This window comes from Callithrix jacchus, chromosome 9 (genome assembly GCF_049354715.1).
Source record: "Callithrix jacchus isolate 240 chromosome 9, calJac240_pri, whole genome shotgun sequence".
NCBI lineage: Eukaryota > Metazoa > Chordata > Mammalia > Primates > Cebidae > Callithrix > Callithrix jacchus.
Window position 1 is genome coordinate 71,372,501 of NC_133510.1, and position 22,765 is coordinate 71,395,265.

Below are 22,765 nucleotides of genomic sequence, written 5' to 3' on the forward strand. Positions count from 1 at the left end.
AGCGCAGGAGGACAGCTTTGACGCCCTATGATTTCATCTCAGACCTGACCAATCACCACTCCCCACTGCCTCTCCCCCTACCCACCAAATTATCCTTAAAAACTCCTAGTCTCTGAATTTTTGGGGAGACTGATTTGAGTAATAGTAAGAATTCAGTCTACTTGTTCAGCTGGCTGTGAATGAATTAAACTCTCTCTTTCAATTCCCCTGTCTTGATAAATCTGCTGTATCTGGGCAGCAGGCAAAATCAAACTATAGGGCAGTAAGAAAAGCCTATATCACGTCTATCACAGTAAAAATAATTCACTGATCTTTAAGAAATGAAAGCTTAAAAAAATTCCTACTCCCTGCCTCCCCCAAAAAGCAGAAGTGCTATTTAGGCTGGACACAGTGGCTCAAGCCTGTAATCCCAACACTTTGGGAGGCCAAGGCTGGAAAATCACTTGAGGCCAAGAATTGAGAACAGCCTGGGCAACACTGTGAGATCCTATCTCTGCAAAAAATAAAAAACTTAGCCTGGTGTGGTTGCACATACCTCTAGACCTAGTTACATGGGAGGCTGAGGTAGGAGAATTGCTTGGACCCAAGGTGTTTGAGGTTATAGTGAGCCATGATCACACCAACACATTCTAGCCTGGGTTACAGAGCGAGACCCCAACTCTCAAAAAAAAAATTGCATTTTAGTTAAATTACTTAACAAACATATTCAATAGCTACTCCTACAGCACAGTAATTAAGACCATTGACCCTGCAGTCAAGGAAACCTGGGTTTGAACCCAGGCTCTGACCTATACTTTGCTTAGTGTTACTAGAGTTAGCTTAAAACTCTAGGCACTCAAAATTTTTTTTAAGGGCAGGGTCTTGCTCTGTCAACCAGGGTGAAGTACAGTGTGGTGTGATCACGGCCCACTGCAGCCTTGACCTCCCAGACTCAAGCAATCCTTCCACCTCAGCCTCCTGAGTAGCTGGGGCTACAAGTATGCACCACCACACTAGGCTAATTTTTAAATTTGTTTTAGACACAAGGTCTTACTCTGTTTCCCAGGCTGGTCTTGAACTCCTGGCCTCAAGCAATCTCCCCAGCTTGACCTCCCAAAGTGATGGGATTATGAGTGTGAGCCACCATGCCTGGCCTGGGCACCCAATTCTTTAAGCACACAGTCATGCCTTGCTTCAATATTTCCACTTGAGAGGAATTAGAGATGTCTTACCAAACTAGAGATTACCCAAGAGAAGTATGTTTTCTCTACACAATTTTAAAAACATGGGATAGAAGACAGGCACAAAACAAAGAGTGTGGAGGGCTGGAGATTTTCCTAGGCTTCTCTTCTGCATCCACATTTAGGCTGAGGATGTTAGATGCTTCTGGTTTCAGGGCATGGTCCCAGTTTTCAGTATAGCTCAGATTTTAGAGTATTGGTTATAGCTTACTACACAGCAAGCCAGGAGCAGAATGAAGTGTGGGAGAAGGTGAGGAGACAGGGATCCCATCCCCAGGTAATCTGAATATCTGTGGCATAAAGGAATAGTAGAGAAACCCATTCAGCTTGCACTGGAGTCAACCCTTCCAATTAAAAAAAAAAAAAAGAAAAAAGGTGAAACTGTAGTATGTCAAGTGATGCCAATTAGGAGCTTGTACAAACTAAACCTAGAATTGAGGCTTCAATCCAACATGCCAATATGTGTGCAAACAATGTGTGTGCCTGGGTGAACCAGAAAAACACCTCCTAGTCTTATTAAAATGAGAAAGAACCCCAGAAATGTTTCTCCCACGCTGCTCTGAAAACAGCATAAACATAGGTGATAAAGGCTCACCATGAGTGCTTTGTCTTTTAGCTCCCAGCAGTCAAGGAGAGAGAAGTGAAGAGTAGGGGAAAGAAAGGGACAGGTAGGTGACTGGAAGATATTTATTCCAGTGTTGCGCTCTAAGGGCTTGCTGCTCTTTTACATAATCAATGAGCCCAAATCCTCTCCCCAAATGTTGCTGGGACAATTTAGTATCCATCTAAATGAAATTGAGATAAATCATAGATCTATACTTAATAACTAAAACCATGATAGAGAACATTTTAAAAACAGAGAAGAGAGAGTAAAGGAGTGGGTCCACAGCTGGACAAGGCTAAGTGCTCAGGCTCTGGGTTCCCACAGCCGGTGACCAAGCACAAACCTGGACCCCCTTCTTGGTACACAGAACTAAAAAACATGCCTTCTGCAGAGGTGATCAAAAGAAATGAGGCCTACGAAGCACTTACTGCAGTCTGTGCTCAATAAATGTAAGCTATTGTTATTATTTTCTTGTAAAGCACTGTTTGAGGAGGCAACTTGCCAGCCTGATTAATGTGGCATAGTTAGCCTGTGGCATAGAAAGCATGTGAGATAACGGAAGGTCACTGAGACAAGAAAAACATCTACAGTAAGAGCTACGCCCCTAGTAGAACAATGACCTTTGCAAGAATAAGAGAATACGTGAAGTTCATGGAAAATGAGGAGTGGGTTTAACTTTACTTCTTTTGTAACAATACTTGGCTGAAAATGGGCCATTTTAAGTTGATTTTGCTATCCAAAGCTTACTTTCGGGATTCCTGAATGTAGCCAGGTGAATTAGTCTGAACCCTCAGCATCAGTCAAATGAACCTATCTTCACAACTTATTTTTTTTTTTTAGGTTTTTTCACTGTTTATTTATGACAAATACTCTGCTTCCACGATTCTCTCCAGTCAAAAGTTCTTTGAGATGATGCCATTGGCCTTGGCCAATTGGAGAATGAAATCATCTGACTCACTCATCCTACCCATGGCCCTGCAGATAGCTTAAGTTTTAAATTGGCCATTAAACCTGCCTGTGACCTTGTCAACCCCCGCCACGTTCATCTGGATGGATGCGTGGTCCCTGGCACTGATGATGCGGTTGCTAGTGGAGCATTTCTGCGGCACACACACGTACAGGTCCACGAACTCTGTGGCCTTATTCTGCATCTCGAGGCCGCGCCTCCTGCCACCATGCCGCAGGAGTAGAAAAAGGAAGCCACGTGTCACCTGGCAGAGAAATCAGTGGCAAGGTGGGGGCCTCCGCGAGTGCTTCCAGGTCACACCTACAACTCTTAAGATGTATATTAGCCAAAAATTTTTGCCTAAATTCAGCAAACCTTTACATTTAATTACCAGTTTGAAGTAAAGACAAGGACTAGAGGTACAACTGCAATGATACTATATAGAAGCAAACAAAAAATCGAGAATATGTGGCATTCAACAGGGCAGACAACTGATTGAGCTTTTCATCAAGTCTGGTATCATCATAAAAAGATACTAGATTAAATGAGATCCAAGAGATCCAACATATCCACTAAATGTGATACATGGGCCAGGACTGGATCCTGATTTGGGTAATATTAGAGGCATTTGAGGACAATTAGAGAAACTAGAAAGCGGGAGATAAGATAAAGATAGGATACACTTTGGGAGGCCAAGGCGGGTGGATCACGAGGTCAAGAGATCGAGACTATCCTGGTCAACATGGTGAAACCCCATCTCTACTAAAAATACAAAAAAATTAGCTGGGCATGGTGGCGCGTGCCTGTAATCCCAGCTACTCAGGAGGCTGAGGCAGGAGAATTGCCTGAACCCAGGAGGCGGAGGTTGCGGTGAGCCGAGATTGCGCCATTGCACTCCAGCCTGGGTAATAAGAGTGAAACTCCGTCTCAAAAAAAAAAAAAAGGTAAAGATAGGATTAAGATTTATTGGTACAAAAAGTAGCTAGTATTACCTTTAAAAATGTTGCAAATAGCACAGTCTGTTTTGGTAAAAGTGCATGCCCACACATATATCTGGAAATATTAAGAGCATTAATTTTGGGAAGGTCAGTATATAAGGTTTTCTTTTTTATTTATACTTTTCCTAACCTGAGCATATGTTGATTTTGTAATAATTTTTGCTTTTTTTAACTTTTATTTTAGTTTCAGGGGTACATGTGCAGATTGGCTCTATAGGTAAATCGTGTGTTGTAGAGATTTGGGGTATGAATTATCTCATCACTCAGGTAGTAAGCATAGTATCTAATAGGTAGGTTTTTGATCCTCACCCTCCTTCCAGCCTCCACCCTCAAGTAGGTGCTGGTGACTATTGTTCCTTTCTTTATGCCCATGTGTATTCAATGTTTAGTTCCCACTTATAAGTGAGAACATGCAGTGTTTGATTTTCTTTTCCTGCATTAGTTTGCTTAGGATTAGGTCAAAGGTGCATGATCTTGTTCTTTTTTTTATGGCTGCATAGCCTTCCATGATGTATATTTACCACGTTTTCTTTATCCAGTCTACCATTGATGGGCATCTAAACTAACACTATGTCTCTGCTATTGTGAATAGTGCTGCAGTGAACATATGTGTGCATGTGTCTTTATGGCAGAACAATTTATATTCCTTTGGGTAAATATTGGGATTGCTGGGCTGAATGGTAGGTCTGTCTTAAGTTCTTTGGGAAATTGCCACACTGCTTTCCACAGCGGTTAACCTAATTTACACATTCCCACCAGCGGTGTATAAGGAATCCCTTTTCTCTGCAGCCTCATCAGCATCTGTTATTTTTTGACTTTTTAATAATAGCCATTCTAACTGGTGTGACATGATATCTCATTGTGGTTTTGATTTGCATTTCTCTGATGATTAGTGTTGTTGGACATTTTTTCATATGCTTTTTGGCCACCAGACAATTTCTAATTTAAAAAAGACCCAATTCTAAAACAAGGCATAAATGGGTAAAATAAAAATACATGGGGGAAATTGGTAGGTGTCATCAGCAGAACTGAGTCTCCCTGATGCTGCCGCCGATGCTGCCTGTCATCTAGCCATGGTATTAGGTGTGGAAACATACATACAGAAATATACACACACAGTCAGAATGGGGTCCCATTTTGAAAATAGTGAGGTCAGTTCTGTCCACCCTGCCACTCAGTGTGTGTGTGTTCCCTGCTGGAATTCTCTATCTAAGGTCCATAAACTCCTAGATGATCCTGAAGATCAAGAAGTCAGAGATCAAATTTATACCAGAATAGCAAGGAATACATCCCCAAACAGTTAAGAACCACTGCCCTAAAATGTTAGCTCTGTTGTTTCTTAAAAATCTTTCGTCCGGGCACAATGGCTCACACCTGTCACAATGGCTCAGCACTTTGGGAGGCTGAGGTGGGTGGATCACGAGGTCAAGAGATTGAGACCATCCTGGCCAACATGGAGAAATCCTGTCTCTATTAAAAATACAAAAATTAGCTGGGTGTGGTGGTGCATGCCTGCAGTCTCAGCTACTTAGGAGGCTGAGGCAGGAGAATCACTTGAACCCTGGAGGCAGAGGTTGCAGTGAGCCGAGATTGCGCCACCACACTCCGGCCTGGCAACAGAGCAAAACTCTATCTAAAAAAAAAAAAGCTTTCAATTTCAAAAGATCTATAGGAGAAAAAAATGGGTTATTAGATCCTGTATTCAGAAGGACTTCTCTGCTCCAATGTTAAGCCATCACTTTCTCCATCTCCTGGAGGCATAGAGAGGGCAGAATAGATGAGATCTCAAATTCAGAAAAATAAATTTCTTACTGGCCCCATAGAGCTCCCAAACATTGCCACGAGCTGGGACACATAAGAGAGTAAATAGTGCTTCAAATTCCCACCCCAAAATACACTGGGACTTTCCCCCACTGTCTAGTCTCAGCCCTCAGCATTTCTCAAAGAAATGAACTAGCAAGCCCTGATTTGAAAGGACACGCCAGCTACCCAGACAGCAAGATGCCAGAAATGTAGGAAAGTGCATGGAAAGAATAAGCAAATTCGGTGGTAGGTGAGGGAAAGCACTCTTGCTTATCTTTGGAAGTTTCAGTTCTGAGGACTAATTTCAGAGTAGCAGGATGAAATCTCTGAAATGCCAGGAATTCAATAAATAAACTACGAAAGACAATGAATGCCATATGTCTCTTGTTACAAATGCGTTCTGAACCTGGCGCAGTGGCTGACCTGTAATTCCAGCATTTTGGGAGGCTGAGGCAGGTGGCTCACCTGAGGTCAGGGGTTCGAGACCAGCCTGGCCAAAATGGTGAAACCTCATCTCTACTAAAAAGAAAAAAAAAAAAAAAAAATTAGCTGGCAGTAGTGGTGTATGCCTATAGTCCCAGCTACTCAGGAGGTGGAGGTAGGACAATCGCTTGAACCTTGTAGGTGGAGGTTGCAGAGCCAAGATCACACCATTGCACTCCAGCCTGGGAAACAGGAGGGAAACTCTGTCTCAAAAAAATCAAAAACCAAAAAACAACAACAACAAAAATACATTCTGAGGCACCTTGATCAATAGACTTGATAGCAAAAGGAAAAGGCAGTCTGAGCTGCTGTCTGTAATGAACAGCTGTTTTATTAAAACCAACTTTGGTCAGACTCCTTGCAGTGTAGTCTTTTTTAAAGAAATTGCCCGTTATGCTCAAAAAGTCACAGATGGACTAAACTTGCACCCACCCCAAAATCGGGTTAAAAGACTTATTGCTTTGTTTGAGGCAGGTGCTTGCATCTTAGCTCCAGCTGCAAGAAGTATCCTCTCTCAGCAGAACAGGTTGGGCAGCATGCCTGGCAAGGGCAGGCAGAGTGTATCATGAAAGGTGGATCCAGTTCCTGTAGAGTTTGGGAGGGGCTATGCCAGAAGAGGAAGCTCAGCACTGATTAGAGCATGCCAGCCATACTATTGCGAATTCAGAAGAGTTTTAACAAGTCAGCAGGTAGTACTTATCGGAATACCCATGTAAATTAGAAAGTCTCTAAAGTTACAAGTTGAGTTTTCCAGGGTAATACTCATATTCCTTTGCAAAATTTCCTTATTGTAATGGCTGGGAACTCTTTGATTCCTCAGTTTTATAGAGTCCTGGTAAACAGAAAATACTTTGGTTGTCATGGTCTCAAAATAGTCTGAGGAAGCAAGGTAAGAAACAAAGGCGAACATCTTCAACTGCCTGGCAAGAATGGTTGGGTAGGTAACAGTGGTAAATGATATTTTGTAAAACCTAAAAATAAAAGTAGAGTTTATCCCTGCTAAGTTGGAAAAGAGGCAGGATATTATTAAGGAATTTAAGAGTGTTGTTTTTTGTTTTTGTTTTTTTTTCAGATGGAGTCTCACTCTGTCTCCCAGGCTGTAGTGCAGTGGCACAATCTTGGCTCACTGCAGCCTTGACCTCCTGGGTTCAAGCAATTCTCTTGCCTCAGCCTCCCAAGTAGCTGAGATTACAGGTGTGCACCACTACACCTGGCTAATTTTTTCTATTTTTAGTAGAGACAAGGTTTCACCATGTTGGCCAGGCTGGTCTCGAACTCCTGACCTCAGTGATCTGTCTGCCTTGGCCTCCCAAAGTATTGGGATTATAGTCATGAGCCACTCCACCCAGCCAAGTGTTTGTTGAAAGGTGGGTAGGAGAGAATCCTAAATGTGACTGTCTAAACTGGAGCACCAAAGACATTGAGTAATCGATTTGAGAGAGAGTTAACAAAAGCATTTGAAAAGCCAGATCACAGGAATTTGGGTAGCTATTTGGGAGTTTCTGATGATTGTATGTTCAGATAAAATACAGCTCCTTTGCTGGCTCACCTTCATGCTGACCAGGAGGTGGGAAAACTCAACCCAGAAAGGAGATGCAGGGATTGGCAGGTAGAAGCTCAGGGCTGGGGAACTGTTTTTCTTCCGAAGCCCCAGTTACTCTGACAGGGCACTGGGTGCACAGCCACACAGCTGTGGTGGTTGTTGGACTCTGATTCCTTAACATCCCACAGGCCTCACAGGACGACCTCTCCAGGCCTTGCTTCTTTGCTACAATGCATGCTGGAGACTTCTCCAAGCTTCCTCTGTAGCATTTACACAGAGCTCATGAGACCCTAGGGGAAGCTTCTCTGGTGACATTTCAGAAATTCAAGCCACATACGTACCTCATCTCCATGCATATTCGCCACGTATTTGAACTCCGGAATCCCAATTCTGTGTTCCTTTGGAGACCGCCCCACAACAAGAACCCACAGGTGTCTACCTTTACAGGAAAGAAAAGAGGGAAAAGTAAATTGTCTCTTTAAATGACAAATGAATTCTGGAGAATAAGAACGGGAAACAGGATGCTGTGCTGCTTCCCCTACCTGATCGCTTGACTGTTTCACGGTGACTTAAGTTTTTATGACTAACATCTCCGTGCTTAACACACTCTTCGTTTACTGCCAGAATTTATGGAAACCCCTTCAATTCCGCACAAATTCACTTATTATTTTAGAATGTGATTTTTAAAAGTTGAAGACTTATTAGGCGATGCAGATCTTATTTTTCTAAAATGTGTATATACTATGCTCTAAGATCCTGGAGGCTCCTAGGATCTGCTAATTCACACAATTATACAAGGTTAAATTATAGTCGATGGTTGACTGGGATGGTATCATAACTTGAAGTACAATGAAAGAGAAAAAACAACAGCAATGAAAGTAACTCAGAAGGGAGATGGTTTTTAACGTAGGAGATCCTGAATTCTGTATTTAAATGCTGATGTGACACAGCCCCTTGCTAGCAACCTCATTATGTGTGACTCCTGTCAGGTAAAGTGGGAACCACAACCCAAAGAAAGTGTCTAAGTCTTAGCTCTGTGTGATTTGGGCAAAAAAGGGCAGAGATGAAAGCTCCCTGAGGATTTGTTTTGTGCAGATATCACTTGTGCGGCTCTGACTCAGGTAATCTCAAGTAATCCCTTGTCATGACCCACTGAGATGGATTATTAACAAAACTTTACAAAAGAAAAAAAACGATCTTCAAAAATATTAAGTAAAGGGCTTATGATCACACCGCCAATTAGAGGCAATGATTTGAGCCTCTGAGCCAAGAACTGAACTCTGGTCTATTTGACGTCAATTCTAGTGCTCCTCCCCCTAACAAAAACTGCTTGTCTCCTAAGAGGCTTGGTTTCCTAACCAGTAAAAATGAAGAAGTCACTTTCAATTTTAAAATTGTCTGGCACTTTTAATATACTCACATTAGAGATGTGGGGATGTTTGCTATCCATCATGTATGTACAAAGTTTAAATATCTGTCATAATTCAACCTCTGAGGAATTTAAGAGCCCAGGAGAGGAATTTAACGTAGACAACGGGCTAATGTTGAGCAGGTTTCTGTAGAATTTCAGATCTAGCTTTTAAATCAGTAGTCCCACAGACTGGGGAGCATGCAGTTGCCATCAGGGACTCAGGGAAAACCAGACACTGGACTTGTTATTTTCAACATTTATTGATAATTTATTATAACAATATTGTATGGAAATTTGTCATGATAAGGTGATACTTTAAATTTTGTTATTCCAGGACTTCTCAGAAAACACCCACAAAATGTAGTTTATATGATTTATATCCCCTGTTCAGTGCAGAATTCTTATTCATACACCTGTTTGATGAATACTATATCCAGGCATTGAACCTGGATTAGGCTGCACAAATAAGCCACATGCTCTATGCCCAATGAATTTCTAAGCTGTCAGAGAATAGCAACACACAAACATATACTAGAGTGTGACATATCATAGATGTGTGTGTAGTGAACTGTGTGGGTATAGAATTAAAAAAAGGTTAATTTTTTTCAAGGAGAGGCTGATGAAAACCTTTATGGATGTAGGGTGCTACAGATGATGCCTCTACACAAGGTTCTGAAGAGTGATTCTGAGTTTACCACGTGGACAAGTGTACTCCATCTGGTGATTCCCCATCAGAAGCATTTGATTAACCAGAACTTTCCATGCCCCAACACTGTCAAGTCTTCGTTGTCTGGAGCTTGACTTCTACAAAGTTACCATTTTCATATGAAACAAGGAACTTTGCATGAGTGAGCTACTATACCTGGCTTTTAAAGGTTTGTTTCCGAGGAATTCTTCTGTGTTAACTATTTGTACAGAATATGGTCTAGTCCTTTTACAAGCAAGGAAAAATTCAGTATCATCTCAACATAATATTTAGCAATAGTTATTTATAAGCATGCATCTGCAACAGCTGGCCTGTTATATAAAAAATAATGTAAGATGACAAAAGCCTGACTTGATATGGATATCCAATATTATTTAGTTTAAGGAAGGAGGGAAATCACACTGATAAAATCTAAGTGAAGAAGTCCTCTGATGTGTAACTCAATCTGAATTTTAGCACGAGTGGCCGCTAAGTGAACTGCAAGATGAGAATCTTACCTTAAATATCCTCAATGACATAGTCTGAGAATGAAAATCAACCAACAGACAGGAAGAAAACTATTCTTTGAAATGACAGGCCTCTAGAAGGATTTTAACTGCCCTCTCCAACTTACTGGCTGTCTCTGGCCTAGACCAGAGTAAATACACAAAGGACAGACTATTTACTTTTCACAACCTGACTGTCGAGGTAAGTAAAAGTAATCTAAACAAGGTTTTATTTTTGTTATACATCAAGGTTAAAAAGACTACCTTTATTCCCAAAAGTTCCTGCTGTAACAGGTGTGCTAAAGAGTTCTGAAGTACTCAGCCTCTCTCTCTCCACCGCAAAGGAAATGAAGTTTGGATTCCGGTTACTTCAGTATCTCTATTCAGGAAGTCACACAAATCCTGGGGCTATGACATGGGTGTGCAACTAGGCTTGCCTGAAGGATCAGGAAAAGTTTTACAATTTAGAAGTGTTTGCTAAGACTCTAAGACAAGGAAGCATACAAGTGCTACCAGTACTACAGGAGTTCAGGGGAAAGTAGGAGAAGCCTGGAAAATTAAGTATAGCTTCAATAGGCAGAAATGGGTGAGGTAACTTTCCCACATCAGAGGCACCTGGGATCCTTGTAAAAATGCCAATTCCTGAGCCCCAGCCTCAATCAAACTCTTGGGGTAAAGCCTGAAACTGGAATTAACAAGTACCTTTGTGATTGGGAGCCTCATTAAAGTTTGAAAGTTGCTGAGACTGAGGTAGGAAAATATCCAGACAGATTTGAGAGGTAGTTGATATTTAAGGTACAACCATTTCATTTTACATATAATTGTGAACATGTTTCTGTGTTAAGAAATATACCTCTAATCTATCTCTTTTTTTTATTTGAAACAGTCTCACTCTGTCACCAGGCTGGAGTGCAGTGGCGCTATCTCGACTCACTGCAACCTCCACCTCCCGGGTTCTTGCAATTCTCCTGCCTCAACCTCCTGAGTAGCTGGGATTACAGGTGCCTGCCACCACGCCCAGCTAATTTTTTGTATTTTTAGTAGAGAGGGGGTTTCACCATGTTGGCCAGGATGGTCTCAATCTCTTGACCTCATGATCTGCCCGCTTCGGCCTGCCAAAGTGCTGGGATTAAAGGTGTGAGCCACTGCACCCGGCCCTAATCCATCTTTATAAATGGCTAATTCATATTTTATTATGTGAATGCACTACCATTTATTCAACCAATTCTCTGTTGGTTGTCTCTATTTGGTGTACAATGATAAGTCATTTTATATAAATTTTAGCATGTTCACTAAAATTACATACAGAATTTATAACATTAAAATATTTTGTAATGTGGAAAAAGAATGCAAAATTATATAATTACAACTATGTAAAACAGACTTCCTATTAAAAAGCTATAGCTTTGTAGCATATAAAGCCTAAATTAAATAATGGATGAAGCCAGGCATGGTGGCTCATGCCTGTAATCCCAGTACTTCGGGATGCTGAGGTGGGAGGATCACTTGAGGCCAGGAGTTTGAGACCAGCCTGAGCAATATAGTGTGATGCCATCTCTACAAAAACTTTAAAAATTAACTGGGTGTGGTGGCATGTGTCTGTAATCCTAACTACTCAGGAGGCTGAGGTGGAAGTATCCCTTGATCCCAGGAGGTAGAGGTTACAGTGAATTATGATTGTGCCACTGCACCCAGGCCTGGGAGACAGAACGAGACTGATCACTTAAAAAATAATTAACAATACAAATGCATCCCTACAGGATTGAAAATGGCACACTGTCAGGGATAACAGGCTAAATGACAGGATGATAAAGTTGAGTAATTATTTTCACCTTTCCTTATTTCCAGTTTTTTAAATTAAAGAAATCCCAAACCCTATCATTCATGAAGTGCAGAAGCTACGAGCCAGGCACTCTGCTAAGCACTTTACGTTATTTGAGCTTCACAACACCTGTGAGGTGTGTGATAGCCACAATGTATATTTGAGGAAACTTAAGTGACTGAGGCAGGGTTCAAATCCAAGTCTGTCTGACTCCAAAATCTGTGCTCTTCTGAGGACCTAAGGCTACTTCAATGTCCCTGAAAGTGTAGACAGGCCAAAGCCAACCCCACTGTGGGGAAAAAGTTCCCAGGCAGTTCTTTCAGCATTGTGTTGCTATGGTCTGCAACCTGCAGTAAGACTGGGCTTGCTTCCTGGCTATGACTGATTACAGGGCAAGACAACTGAATCTGAGGCTACCCTATCAGGACATTCCACACTGGGTGTTAATGTCACAACTCCATCAGACTATCTCTTTGTGGAGAGTCTCAATGAGACATGCCTAGGGAGAAGCAGAGACGTGGGTGGCCCCATCACTGGGGCAAAGCTGCAGTGACGTGAAGCACATTCCAGTTTTTCATGAGGCTTGTTGTGTGTTTGGTCTGATACATAAAGTTCTGGTACACAGAGTAATAGATCAGCTGGTTTCCCAGGCTTTCATGTTTCTCTGTGTATCCTTACAAGTCACCTTTGACCTAAGTCAAAGCTTGAGAGAGCTTCCTCAATGAACTGAGTTTCAGTTTCCTCTAGTAGTGGGAGTAACAGCGCTACTGGCAAGGCTGGTGTAAGGCTGCACTGTAGTGTGAGTTCCTTTCACCTTCCCTCGCTATGATCCAGGGATCTGACGTCAATTTCACGTATGCACATTCCCACTATCCCCCACACACAAGAAGTTTATTACATACAGCACGCAGAGCCCAATTAAATAATGAGTGAACCCGCTGAAGAGTTGAAAATCACATATGATTTAGGTCAGTTTAAACAGTCTCCAAAGTTCACACGCCTTCTGGATTTGAAGGAGAGGAAGAGGTACCTGGCTAAGTGGTTTATTACAAACAAAACAAATGGAGGTTAACAAAACAGGGACAAAAGGCATGGGCGAAGTTTCCAGACTAGCTATGCTTGCATTGTGTTATTCACAGCTCAAAGCATTTTACCTATATTTACTCATTTAACCCTAATAGCCACAGGTGGTTAGGGATAGGGCTGTCCTCTCACACAAGTCAACAGTTTTGGTAACTTCATAAGGCAGAGGTTCTCCAAGTATGGTCACAGGACCAAGAGTATCAGCATCACCTGGGAACTTGTTAGAAATCCACATCCTTGCATTCCACCCTGGATGTGCTAATGAGAAACTCTGGGATTGGGGAGCAGTAATCTGTGTTCTTCTGTTTTTTTATTGAGGCAGAGTCTCACTTTGTTGATTTATTCCCCAGGCTGGAGTGCAGTGGAGCAATCTCAGCGCACTGCAGTCTCCACTTCCTGGGTTCAAATGATTCTCATGCCTTAGACTCCAGAGTAGCCAGGGCTACAGAGGTGCACCGGCTAATTTTTGTATTTTTAGTAGAGATGGATTTCGCCATGTTGGCCAGGCTGGTCTCGAATGCTTGATCTCAAGTGATCTGCCCAGAGTCCTGGGCCTCCCAAAGTGCTGAGATTACAGGCATGAGCCACCACATGTGGCTGGTGAGCTGTGTTTTAATAAGCTCTCCAGGTGATTTCCAGTCACCTGAAAGCTTAAGAATCACTGTAACAAGGGTCAGGACTGGGTGGTCTATCCTGCTCTGTTCTTGACCACTAGGCTGCACTGCTAATCACCTCAGAGATGGAAAATGAAAAACATCAAAAATAAGTCAAAGAAAAAAAAAAGAAATGTGAGCGTGTGAAGCAAACTTGCTATGTATTGACTTCCGTTGTTGAGGTGATTGTCTTTCTCCCCTTTATGTAGTACTGAAAATGGAAGGAGGGAGTCGAGGGGCACAATGAGGATGGTTTGAGAAGTGGCTATTGTCTGCTCCCTTGGTTTTGTTTAATTAGCTGGTGCTGTCCCAAATTGCTCTCCATTTAAGGACTACAAGTGAGCTTTAGTCACTCTGTTTGCCCCAGAGCTGCGGAATCTGGAGTAGCTGCACTTCTGGGGTCAGGCTGCTAGGTGTTCTCCCTGCACTCAGTTTGAATGTGAGTCAGCAAACAGGCTAAGAAAGTAGGGTAGGCATGTTCTCTCTCATAAGGGGAAGTTAAACAATGAGAACACATGGACACAGGGAGGGGAACATCACACACTGGGGCCTGCTGGGGGGTGGAGGGCAAGGGGAGGGAGAGCATTAGGACAAACGCCAAATGCATGTGGGGCTTAAAACCTAGATGAAGGGTTGATAAGGTGCAGCCAACCACCGTGGCCCGTGTATATCTATGTAACAAACATTATATATCCCATAACTTAAAAAAAAAAAAAACTGGCTAAAAAAGAAAAAAGAAAGTAGGGTGGCTGAAGTGGCAAGGGAAGGAAAGACATGGACGAAATCCATCTGCACCATACACACCCTGTCTTTGGGGGATACATCTTTTTTCATGGCTAACCACCTAGCATGCAGACACTGAGCTTTCTGTAGAGTTTCAGGTTTGGGCCAGTCCACATGAACAGCCAGTCTGTTTCTGAACTTGGCAAGCCTAGAGCCTGTACAGATGTGATGCCCCCAGCCCACCCAAGGTCAGCCACAGGGTCCCAATGGAGCTTAACTGTCATACTCTGTGTAGTGGGCAGGGAATTCCTGACCTTGTTTATGGACAGGGGAACCTGCCAAGAAAGGGTCTCAGGGAGTCAGGTGTCCCAGGGGCCTTCTGCGATTGTGATAAGAGTAAGGGCTCTATTCTGCTCTGAAGTAATGAAGGGGCTGGGATGTTTCTTCTGCCTAGGTCACTTCTAAAATCTACTTAGAACCATGAATTTTGCAGTTCAGTTTAACAAGGGAGTGAGAGGAACACAGGGGGCATCCCAACACAGAATGAGAAATAGGCAGGCATTTGACTCCAGCTTCTGCTGCATGGAATTTCCCATCGCACAATGTCTAAAATGAGGGGGGTCTGAAATGAGGCCACCTGCTCTGTGAGTATAACTTTGGGCCCTGTTGAGGTTGTGGGACTCAGTGGTCCCCAGGGGTTCTATGTGGATCTGAAATCCATGTACCCTGCATTTTCTCTCTGGTCTACCTCTTTGGGCCCAGCATTCCTGGCTCTTCTAATTAATTGATCACCTGGACAAGGAAGCTTTGCTCAGTGGAGTATGCTAACCCTGGGATGGTGCTCTGAGGGTAGGGCATGGAGCCCTGGTTGTTCCCAGGGACCACCTCATGCTCACCAGTCTCCACAGCTGTCTTGCCATCCACCCCACCCCCTGGTTGCACCACCACCACCGCTGTCACCATATACACCCTAGTCACTCTCTAATCCTGTGTCATCTTTCTTCACAACTTTTTCACTCTTTGAGATTGTATATTTGTTTACCTATATGGTATCTGTCTCAACCAAAATGTAACCCACAAGGGCAATGCATGTTGTGTTCACCATTTTGTTCAGGTTGCTGGTTTTGTTCACTGATAATCTAACAGTGCCTGGCACATAGTAGATGTTCAAATAACTACTGTAACATTTCAAAAATTATTGATGTATCTCCAGGACTGCTTTTTGTTTTTTTTGAGACAGCGCGATCTCGGCTCACTGCAATCTCTGCCTCCTGGGTTCACGTGATTCTCCTGCCTCACTCTTCTGGGTAGCTGGGACTACAGGCAGGCACCACATCTGACTAATTTTGTATTGTTAGTAGAGATGGGGTTTCTCCATGTTGGTTAGGATGGTCTCAAACTTGCGAACTCAGGTGATCCACCCACCTCAGCCTCCCAAAGTGCTGGGATTACAGGCATGAGCCACTGCGCCTGGCAACTTCTTTTTCTTGAAAAATATTGGCACATCACATCCAAATTCTTCCCCTGGGCATTCAGGGTCCTCCATCACCTACCCTCCACCCGAATGTTCCACTATCTGCTAACACTAATGCTCCCACAGGAGGCAGGTTCCTTTCTGCACACTAGCACCCTAGGCACAGCCCCATTTTATTTATGTTGTTTTAGCCTAAAATGGCCTCACTGGATTTTCTGCCTTTTAAAATCCTCTGAATTCCACAGAATCCTGGTTCTAAGAGGCTTCCCCAGGCTGCTCTGACTCACTTGGGTTTTTCTCTCTTCAGAATATTTCTGTAAAGTGGCATCCTAAGATTTGTCAGTGCGAAGCATTCTGCCTTGAAGTCAGTTTTCTAAGGTTTCACAGCTGGGTTCGGTGGCTCATGCCTGTAATCCCAGAACTCTGGAAGGCTGAGGAGGGCAGATCACTTGAGGTCAGAAGTTTGAGACCAGCTGGCTAACATGGTGAAACCTGGACTCTACTAAAAATACAAAAATTAGCTGAGCATGGTCACGAGCACCTGTAATTCCAGCTACTTGGGAGACTGAGGCAGGAGAATCACTTGAACCTGAGAAGCAGAGGTGGCAGTGAGCCGAGATTCTACCTTTGCACTCCAGCTGGGTGACAGAGAGAGCCTCAGTAATGGACATAGGAGTCTCAAAAAAAAAAAAGCGTTTCATGTGGCCAAGTCTGGATTTCATAACAATGCTGCCATATTTTTCTTTTGCTCTCCTGCTGTGTCTACCAGGTAAATCATGGCCATTTCCCAAGGTCCGGGTCACCTTCTTAGTAAAGACCTCAGTGGTGGGTTGTATTATTGGTGGCCCAACATCTGGTGTCCTGATGAACTCAGCCATATCATGACACTTGCTCTGGCCAGTGAAATGTGGGCAGAAATGATATGCACCACTTCTTGGCAGAGCTTTAAGGGCCAATGCATGATTTGCCATCTCTTTTCTCTCTGACACAAGACAGGCAATGATTGGATAGAGGGTGCTCTGTCAGCCTGGGTCCTGGGGGGAAGATGACTGGGAGCAGAACCACAACTGTTCAGTAATGGACATAGGAGTGAGATCAAAATCTTTATTTTTCTGTTATAAAATAGCAATTTGTGGGTCTTCTATTTCTGCAGGATAGTCTAGCCCTTTCCATATGACATTGCTTCTATAACTAACTCAAACCAGGAAAATTATTTTTTCCTCTAGTGAATGTTCAGTATACTTACTGCTGATACCTGTGCTTTTTCACATAGGGGTTCCCAGAACCGTAAAATTTTGTGGAGGTGACCCAGAAGTAAAGAAAGGTTAGAAAATGTGTTTTAGGCTGGACGTGGTGGCTCATGCCTGTAATCCCAGCACTTTGGGAGGCCAAGGTAGGGGGATCATTCGAGGTCAGGAGTTGGAGTTCTCTGCAAAAAGTACAAAAATTAGCTGGGTGTTGTGGTGTGCAGTAAAGACACTCATTTCTATTTCTGACATCACTTTCATGCTTTGATAAAATGGAGTCCAAATGAAGCATGCTGTTGAGTAAACTTCCCTTTGGGTGACTGATCAAATGTGACCCAGATCCCATGGCTCCACTGCTTTTCCTGCAGTAGCTCCCTGTGGCATCGTGATAGCGCCCAATCCGCTCAGCACGCACACCAGACCTCGCGGGGTCTGTCTTCTTCCTGCCTTGGGTTTCCCACCCCAATCCCATACACTAGGCCTCAGCCATTCTTCATTATGTGTAGTTCCTAAACGAGCTGACTGCATGCTCTGGCACCTTTAATACCTGCTCTTTCTTCGGCACGGACAGTCCTTAGCCCACCCCATCAAAGTGGCCAACTTCTCCTTGCCTTTTCAAGGCTCAGCTAAAAGCCTCCTGCCATCCAGTACCTTCCTGACCTTTCTCCTGCTCAGCCCCATCCCCTACCACCCTGAGTTAGATGCTTCCTTCGAACTTTCGTAGTACTTCCTTCGAACTTTTGAGGTCTGGTGTGCGTGCTGAGGGGATTGGGCGCTATCATGATGCCACAGGGAGCTACTGCAGGAAAAGCAGTGGAGCCATGGGATCTGGGTCACATTTGATCAGTCACCCAAAGGGAAGTTTACTCAACAGCATGCTTCATTTGGACTCCATTTTATCAAAGGATGAAAGTGATGTCAGAAATAGAAATGAGTGTCTTTACTGCACACCACCACACCCAGCTAATTTAGTACCCCTGCAACCCTTCCCGTCACTTTTTTTTTCCTGCAAGCAAGGAAAAAAAAGATTGTGTATCTCTGTGCTTGCAAAATCTAGTGTAGTGTCTGCCATATACATAGCAAATGATTGATAAGTGTTTGCTGAGTGAATGAATGATTGGGTAAATTAAAAAACAAACCTGAGGAAGTTCAATTGGAGTCTGGGTCACCCCTGGTCTAGAGATTAGATGAAATTATTTTCTAGTATTGATGAAAAACTCCATGGCTAGTCTATGAGGTGCCATCTTGGGTGGGCTCTTAAAAAACCCAATTTTCTAGATCAAATCAAGAGTCAATGGACCTTCTTGGAATATTTCCATATGAGAAAGTGCCAAGATCCAAGCCAAATGTCTGGCTTCAAGTTAGATTCTTCCAACATTATGGGGAGATAGGGTTTCATTTGCTTACACATTTGCCTCCATGGCATTAAAGTTTTGATATTATACCCAAGAAATGTAGAGGTTAAGGTTCCATTTCATTTCTTCCTAAACAGGTGAATGGAGAGGTTTGGGAATTTCAATTTCTAAATTAGGGACAGTTTATTTTTTAATTGAAAAAAAAAAAAGAAAAATCTGAAGCTGCATTGAGTTGCAATAGATTTTCTTTTTTTTTTTTTTTCTTCAAGACAGTCCAGACTTCCAGAGAAACAGAACAGCTTGTCTCATTAATTACTAACCATCAACAAAAACAGGAACACTGTAGGAAAATTCCTCAGCCTTTTTCCTCTTGCAACTCCACCTTCTCTATTCCTCCCACTCCATTCCCAGGTCAGAGGCTCATAAACCTGTTCCCCTTCCTCTAAACATTTTAAAGTTTAACTCATAAATTATAAGACATTTTTAAGAATGGAGTTTTAAAAACAATGTTAATTATCATGCTCCAATTATTATAATTTTTCTATGTTCCCCTCTAGGTTTTTTTTTTTTTTATCGTATAGATACAGGAAACTTGTTTTTAAATTCCCAAAATGAAAACCTCTAGGGGCCTCATACTATAAAAAGCCAAGAACTTCCCTTTTTAGTTCCTTGGGGAAGAGGTCAAACATAATCAGATCATCTTTTCGAAGGGCAATTCAGCTATAATAAGAGCAAGATCAAGCATTATCTTAAAATACAAAAAGTGAATACTTAGAGATTTCTTAAAGGTTATTTTAAAAGGTACAATATTACAACTAGCACTATACATTTATTGTCTGTCTGAGGTTTCTCTTTTTACGATGTGTCAGGGACATTCTAGTTCAGTGTTGACGTTTTATTTCTTCCTGACCTATTTGTCTCACTCTGTCACCCAGGCTGGAATGCAGTGGTGCAATCATGGCTCACTACAGCCTTGACCTCACAGGGCTCAAGCGATTCTCCCACCTTAGGCTCCTGAGTAGCTGAGACTACAAGCATGGGTCACCACTCCTGGCTAATTTTTGTATTTTTTTGTTGAGATGGGATTTTGCCATATTGTCTAGGCTGGTCTTGAACTCCTGAGCTCAAGCAATCCACCCACCTCAACCTCCCAATGTGTTAGGGTTACAGGCATGAGCCACAGTGCCTGGCCTGGTGTTCTTATTTATTATGAGTGCCTGCAGGTTTTCACAGAGCTATAACTTAAGAAGAGTTTAATTCAGATTCTTTTGACCCCAGAAAAGATAGTTTGTTGGAGGTCTGCACAGCACTACTGTCTATCTATTGCTACCATAACAACACATCCTTTAGTGGCAAGGAATAATGGCAATTAATTTACTAGCTTCCAAATAAACTACTCTGGAGAAGAAAGACTTTTCTTTCCGTCATCCTACTCCCTGAGATTGTACCTTAAAAAGTTTCATTCTAAAGTGAAGCAAGTCAGAGTCCAGAGTGAAGGATGCTGAGCTCCCAAACAGCAGGAGAGACTCTGAAGTTGCCAAAATTAGGTTCCCTCAAATTTGACCTAAAACCGGGACATTTGATGGATTAACAAGGGTGGACTTCTCACTAGCATCACTGTTTTGAGATATAAATCTCAAAAGTAGATCAGTAGTTTACTAAGGACATCAAAACCATCATTTCCACAGCACATCCTCTGCCTGAACACAGCATTTGAGATGAGATGATATGCAGTATCTTCTTTAGTGGCATCTTATAGAAGGATGAAATGTGTGGAATCAAAGTGTCAGGGCTAAAACCCAGCTCTGTCACTTACTAGCCACATGGTATTGCTTGGTATTTGTATTGTTGCTTGGTATTGTGTATAAAGCAAATGTGGCAAAATATTAACAACTGGAGGCTGTATATGAAGACTGAGTGGGTGCTTATTTTACTATTTTTGTATTTTTTTATATAATATTGAAAATTTTCTAAATAAAAAGCTGGAGAGATCAAGAGAATGAAAAGGTCACAGTCTTGGAGAAAATATTTACAAAAAGACAACTTTGAGAATACCTGTCATTTACTAGCCATGTAGTATTGCAAATTGCTTAATCCTTCTAAATCAATCAGTTTTCTCGTCCATGTTATGGGATTAACGGTATCTACCCTCTTGGGGTTGCTATGCTATCTCATTTAATTCTTATAAGCTTTAAAAATAATGCCAGAAACATTGTAAGCACATGTTTGTTTGAGGGCCTCAGGTGTACAGATTGGCTGATGACAAACTACTGACATTAGCAGATGATGTTGTATCAGACCAATTAAGGAAAAGTTTTGAATATAAAGTATATATAACATAGGGATAGACTGCCAGCTTGTTATGCCAAGAGACAGGAGAATTGTATGTGCCAGAAGATCTGCACATCAAGTCAAATAGACCGACACTCACTGAAGTTAAAAAGGAAACTGGAGCGTGGATTCAGAGAGTGGAGGGAGCTATTCTCAGAGAGCATGTCCTTTAAGACATATTAGCACAAAAACTGTCACAAACATTCACATCATCAAGCATCAGGCAAATTACCTTTTCAAATCCAAGGACTAAATCTCATTCAGAATTCCCAGGCCCTAACAGCAGAGACCAGCTGAACTGGGAAGCTGCATGCTGCCACGGGGGGCAGGGCAGGAAGCCAAGTCACCTCTGCTAACTATGTTGAACCATAAACACATCTTTCACAACAATTTCTTACATGGCCTGTTCCCAAAATTATTGAAGCCATCACATAGATTTTGACTCTCTCTGTCTGTTGACTCTGTTAATGAGACTGGAAAGCATGATAAGAATTTCCAGTCTGGCTCTGTCGTGGAGAGACTCCAACTCATCACTGTAAGAGGGCAAGCCAAGAGCTTGTAGACAAGGAAATGGTTCATGAGGAATCAACCAATCACATAAAATTGTTCAATATGAATCAGTCAATGCTAACAAAAGGCAGGGGAACTGTCCTAGATTGTGAGACTGTAGATGATGGGTGAGCTTTGCTTGATTTGATTCTGGGAGAAAAAAAGGTTATTAAAGTCATTCTGGGAACTACTGGAGAACTTTAAAAATGCAGCATGTTGTTTGATATTATTGAGTTATTATAATTTTTAGTTTAATAATGGTGTGTCATGGTTAGGCAGGAAGAAGTCATGCTTAGGAGAGGCATACTGGTGTTTTTTTGGGATGACGTGACGTGCTGTTTATCACTTCTAATGGTTCAGTAAAATCACGAGATGGAGCTCATGAGAGAGATAAATGGCAAAATTTTAACAACTGGTGGATGTACGTGAAAAATATGTGGGTTCTTATTTTACTATGTTTTTGTTTTTTTCTGTAGGATTGAAAATTTTCTAAATAAAAAGCTGAAAAGCTGGAGGGATCAAGTGAATGAAAACGTAAGCCACAAACTTGGAGAAAATATTTGCAAAAGACATGTCTGATAAAAGACTGTCATCCAATACACAGAAAGAACTCTGAAAGCCGAACAGTAAGAAAATAAACAACCCACTTACTAAATGGACTAAAGATGGGAACAGCAGGCATTTCAGCAAAGAAGATAAACAGAGGGCAAATAAGCATACGAAAAGATGCCATCATATGTCACATCATATATCATCAAGGAAATACAAAGTAAAACAACAATCAGATGCCAATGCATTCCTATTGGAGTGGCAAAAATCCAGAACACTGACAACACCAAATACTGGTGAGGATGTGGAACAACTGAAACTCTCATTCATTGCTGGTAGGAATGCAAAGTGGCCGGTTTGGAATACAGTTTGCAAGTTTTTTGCAAAACTAAACCTACTCTTACCATATGATCCAGCAAACAAGCTCCTTGTTATTTAACAAAATAAACTGAAAGCTTATGTCCATAGAAAAACTATATAGCTATTTACATTTTTATTTATTATAGCCAAAACTTGAAAGGAACTAAGAGATCCTTCAGTAAGTTAAGGGGATACATAAACTGTGGGACATCCAGACCATGGAATACGATTCAGTATTGAGAAGAAATGAGCTATCAAGCATGAAGATACATGGAAGAAACTTAAATGCATACTACTAAGTCAAAGAAGCCAATCTGAAAAGACTATACTATTTGAGTCCAAGCATATGATATTCTGAACAGGTGAAATTATGGAGACAATAAAAAGATCAGTAGTTGCCAAAGGCTAGGGAGGAGGGAG

General features: G+C 42.1%; 1 protein-coding gene and 1 pseudogene across 1 annotated transcript in view; both read right to left on the reverse strand.

Moving 5' to 3' along the window:
* The window catches only part of CPM (carboxypeptidase M), an 84,024-nt gene that overhangs the window by 32,793 nt on the left and 28,466 nt on the right, over positions 1 to 22,765 (reverse strand). Inside the window, exon 3 of the mRNA XM_035256988.3 lies at positions 7,939 to 8,036. Within this exon, the coding sequence (XP_035112879.1) occupies positions 7,939 to 8,036 (98 nt within the window). The remainder of the gene's footprint in view (positions 1 to 7,938; positions 8,037 to 22,765) is intronic.
* Positions 2,603 to 3,083, reverse strand: LOC144577773 (small ribosomal subunit protein eS21 pseudogene; annotated as a pseudogene).